The sequence below is a fragment of the Quercus robur genome, chromosome 2 (assembly GCF_932294415.1).
Source record: "Quercus robur chromosome 2, dhQueRobu3.1, whole genome shotgun sequence".
NCBI classification, from domain to species: Eukaryota; Viridiplantae; Streptophyta; class Magnoliopsida; order Fagales; family Fagaceae; genus Quercus; species Quercus robur.
Window position 1 is genome coordinate 62,548,183 of NC_065535.1, and position 4,034 is coordinate 62,552,216.

Below are 4,034 nucleotides of genomic sequence, written 5' to 3' on the forward strand. Positions count from 1 at the left end.
CAGAGGACGATTTTTTTTTTTTTTTACCTAATTTTTATTTCTTTACTAGAAGAAACGTTGAAGGAGTCACTACTAGCAAAGTTTGACTTCTATGAAGGACTTGCTGGAAGACTTGAGGTCTTCTGGAAGACTCCAAAATTAACGTTGCGAGTCACACTTCAGCATCTTGGTCTCTGTGCAACGAGTGACTAGCAGAAGTAACTCTTTCACAACTGTTTTGCAACTTTTTTATCATAATTCTGAGTCCCTAAAGAAGTTGTGAAATAGTATTAGATTTGCTATGTAACAACTAACTGACACTTTGTGTTGAGTTTTGCTCCTTGTTAGAACCTGAAAAGTGATGACGTCGATTACCGTCACCAATGGGTCACACCGTACTCGCGACTCGAATTGAACCTGCACGACGAAACAAACTAAAGAATCCTTCAGAGAGCACCGGTGTGGTGCCGGCCAAAGACTCTCCGACGGTCAAGTTAGACTTCCTCTGTTTTACTTAGTGCGTTAGAGAGGGTTCATAAAAGCATACCTCGATTTCTGTGGGTATTACGCCTTTTATAGTGATAAGGGGTTGACTTTCCCTTTTTGGTTCCCACATCTTTTCAATGTGGGACTCTATTCCCAATTCTTCCAAACGTGGTGAGCAAGGATTCTCATTACCGGATCATGGGCCCTTGCTGCGTCAGTAGTGATGGGCCTCCAAAGCTGGGACCATACCTACGCAGGCCCAAGAGACCCAATCCGTCAGGCCCATTAAGGTAAGCCCATCATGCCCAATATTTTATCATCTTCAGTTGCCCCCTTCACCCCGATGATCCGTCACCTTTAAGGTCAAAGGATCAGTGGGGTGACGGTCCTTACATATGGATATGACGGATTCATGCAAAATAGAACGACGGTCCTAGCTGGATCAACCCGTCAAAGGGAGAATCATCCAGTTGACGGATACATGGCAGGTACAAATCTGTTGGTACGTACTGACAGGTTGTCAGCATTTATTAAGCATGCCACGTGTCACTCTCTGAATGGTCGTTGTATAGGATCGAAGCGTCGCTTCGTCTTCCGTGCACTTCCTATATATATAAGGCGCCTCACTCTTTCATTTTTCAATTTTCACTCAGAAAACACTTGTCAGAGCGAAGCCGTCAACCCTGTCAGAGCAAAGCCGTCAACCTTATCTGTGCAATCCGTCGAGGACGAATACTCGCTGATTACACCAACCGTCACCTGTCCTCTGCTAAGTTCGGTAAGTGCTTCTAATTTACTATAGTCAAGTTACATTCTCTTCCATGCATTGTTGTTAGGCTTTCCATACCCGTCAACACTTTCAAACCCGTCGGTCTTAGGTTTTATTGTCAATTGTAGGAAATGTCTAGTGCGTCAAGTAACCAGTCGGTGGTTCGTGATGGGACGGAATACGAGGATGTATACCCGTCCGGTCATAAAGACCAAGAGAGCCCCGGCGAAAGTAGGAGTCCGTCTGCCTCCTCTTCATCCTCAACAAATGAGGATGTGGAGATAGTCGAAGTAGAGGGTTCCGATGATGACGGGGATCAACAACTGGAGTCCGTTGTAGGCGCTGATGGACTAAGGCAGTTCATCATGTTGCCAGAGTGGACTGTTCATAGGTTTACATCCGTCATCAGGGAGAGACATTTCAGCACCTTCAGGACCAACTTCCAAATCCCAGACTATGTCTCCATCCGTCTACCATATGTGTCGGAGAAGTGTTATTACGAAGGGGTAGACGGTGTAGGAGTGTACGAACAGGCATTGAAGGCTGGACTTCGATTCCCGCTTTCTACCCTTCATAGGGAACTCTTGCAGTATCTGGGGTTGTCCGTCACCCAGATATCCCCTAACGCCTGGAGGGTCTTCATAGCCATGGAGATTCTCTACGGTGCAATGTCAAACGGGGAAAGGAAATTGACGGTCCGTGAATTTCTTCACTGTTACCGTCCAGACGAGATTTCTGGATCAAGGGGGATGTACAGTTTTGCCAGTCGGAGCCCCTTGTTGAAGGTGATCTTTGAGACCCCAGACTCAAATAGAGACTGGAAGAGTCGGTACTTCTTCCTGGAGGGTGATAGATGGATGAACCATCCAGGGGAGACGGAGTTCATGCCCGTCGACACAACTTGGGCAGTTATAAATCAGACACGTATGCATCCGTCTAAATTTTGTGTTGCTTTTCATATCCGTCCAGTTATATGTGTATCTTGATCATCTTTCTTTGCAGGTAGACGGCGCCCACAAGTCAGCCTCGAGGAGTTTAGCTTCCTTGAAAAGGTTTGCAAGAAGACTACGCCGGAGGAAAGGACTTGGGCGAAGTTGGTGAACCCGAGGACCATACATTGGTACTGCGACGGTCCTGAGCCCACCCAAGAAGCGATAAGATACGACGAGCGAGTTCACAAACGTAAGCCCGTCAACTTTACTTTGTCATTTACTTTGCTTTATTTTGTTTTAATTTCATCCGTCATTATTTGCAGAGATGGATGACGCAAAGAGGAGAGCTTTGATCAAGTCCCAAGCCGTCAAGAAGAGGGAATCCGGCGAGGAGGTTCCTAAGGCATCAGCTTCAATCCCTAAAAGGAAACTGACGACAAAATCCGACCGTCCCTTTAAGCAACCAAAGGTCTCTCTTGAACCTGTGGTTGGCTTAATGGCTGAGGGTAACAAGGCCGTCACCCCAGCGAAGCAGGGGAAGGGCAAAGGATTGATGGCGGTCCCAGACGGTAAGCAAGAGAGACCCCCTTCCCTTCTTCGTGATGACTCCAAGTATGCATTGGAGAAACTGTCGTCCATCATCACGGCAGAAGACTATGAAGACCTGGGAAACCATTCGACGGAGGCCATGGGGGAGACGGGCCTCTTCGCCGTCGCTCAGGTTGGTTATGTTTGTCAAATAAGTTTTTGTTTTTCATTCTTCCTGTTACTTACATTATGTGACGGTCTCTTTTCTACTTGCAGTCCTTGGTCATGATGAAGGGACTACTTGACCGGTGTCTCAACCGTGAGAGTAGCTTGGACCGGGTGCGCGCGAAGGCGCAGCAGACGGAGGAAGAGCTCGGACAACTTCAGAGATGGAGGTCCAAGATGGGGAAGAAGCTGGAGCTTTCTGAGCAGGCGAGGAAGGAGCTTGAGGAGAAGACGGCCACTTCGCTGACGGTCATAGAGAACAAAGAAGCTGAGATAAAACAACTCAAAGAAGAGATCCGTCAGGCTAAAGTGGCAGCCGTCGAGGAGTACCGATGCTCGGAGTCCTGTTTGGGCGAGCTGTCGGACTCCTTCCTCCAAGGATTCGATGATTCCCTCCGTCAAGTCAAGAAGGCTTATCCAGAGCTGGACTTGACAATGGTCAAACTTGAGGACCAAGCCCAGACTTCTGCCCTCCCCGTCGCCTCCGAAAATACGGAGGACCTTTTTGGAGACGGTGCTGCTCAGGGAGACGGAGAGTCCGCCCCGTCGAAGGATGTCCCAGATGCTGAAGAAAAGAAAGATTGATGCATATGTACTTTATTTTGTGAACAATCCGTCTTTCTTTTTTATTCATTTTTTAAGACAAACCGTCCCCTTTTTTTTTGTATTGAACATTTGCCTTTGGGGCTTTTGGCTTAAAAGTTGACATGCTTTTTATAATTGTTTGGTGCTCTGTTTAAAACTCCGTCTACCTTCTTGAGGGATTATTTTTGTGAGAATATTTGTTAATCTGTGATTATCCGTCCACATTGCAGACTTGTTATCTTGTGTTGATTGAGCTTTTACATCGGTGAGGATTTTCCTTCTCCGTCTGTTTTGAGGGGTTTATTATGCGGACCGTCCACTTTGTGGCGTTGTTCATCACTTTTAAATATATCGCGTATTTAATGGACTTGTAGATAATTTTAACGTAGCCAGTATACGTCCACTTTGCGAAAACGTCCATCTATTGTATCCGTCCACCTTGGGACTTTATTTCATGTAGGACAGTCCGTCCATCTCAAGGACTTTATTTCATGTATTTCAACATCTTAGTGATCTGTCCACTTTGTGGA

At 46.6% G+C, this 4,034-nt stretch overlaps 1 protein-coding gene across 1 annotated transcript; it reads left to right on the forward strand.

The window, feature by feature from the left end:
• The first annotated feature begins 898 nt into the window (after positions 1-898).
• LOC126714406 (uncharacterized) lies at positions 899-3,599 on the forward strand. Its single transcript, XM_050414540.1, has 4 exons — positions 899-2,158; positions 2,237-2,416; positions 2,490-2,887; positions 2,971-3,599. Exons 1-4 carry the CDS (start codon positions 1,366-1,368, stop codon positions 3,502-3,504), a joined length of 1,905 nt encoding a protein of 634 aa, XP_050270497.1. The 5' UTR covers positions 899-1,365; the 3' UTR covers positions 3,505-3,599.
• Positions 3,600-4,034: the final 435 nt, after the last annotated feature.

Bases quoted from the DNA above. Each gene is read 5' to 3' on its own strand.
- LOC126714406 (XM_050414540.1), top strand. From the start codon at position 1,366: ATGTCTAGTGCGTCAAGTAACCAGTCGGTGGTTCGTGATGGGACGGAA. The intron at 2,159-2,236 runs GTATGCATCCGT...CTTTCTTTGCAG, and splicing joins GGCAGTTATAAATCAGACAC to GTAGACGGCGCCCACAAGTC. The intron at 2,888-2,970 runs GTTGGTTATGTT...TTCTACTTGCAG, and splicing joins GCCTCTTCGCCGTCGCTCAG to TCCTTGGTCATGATGAAGGG.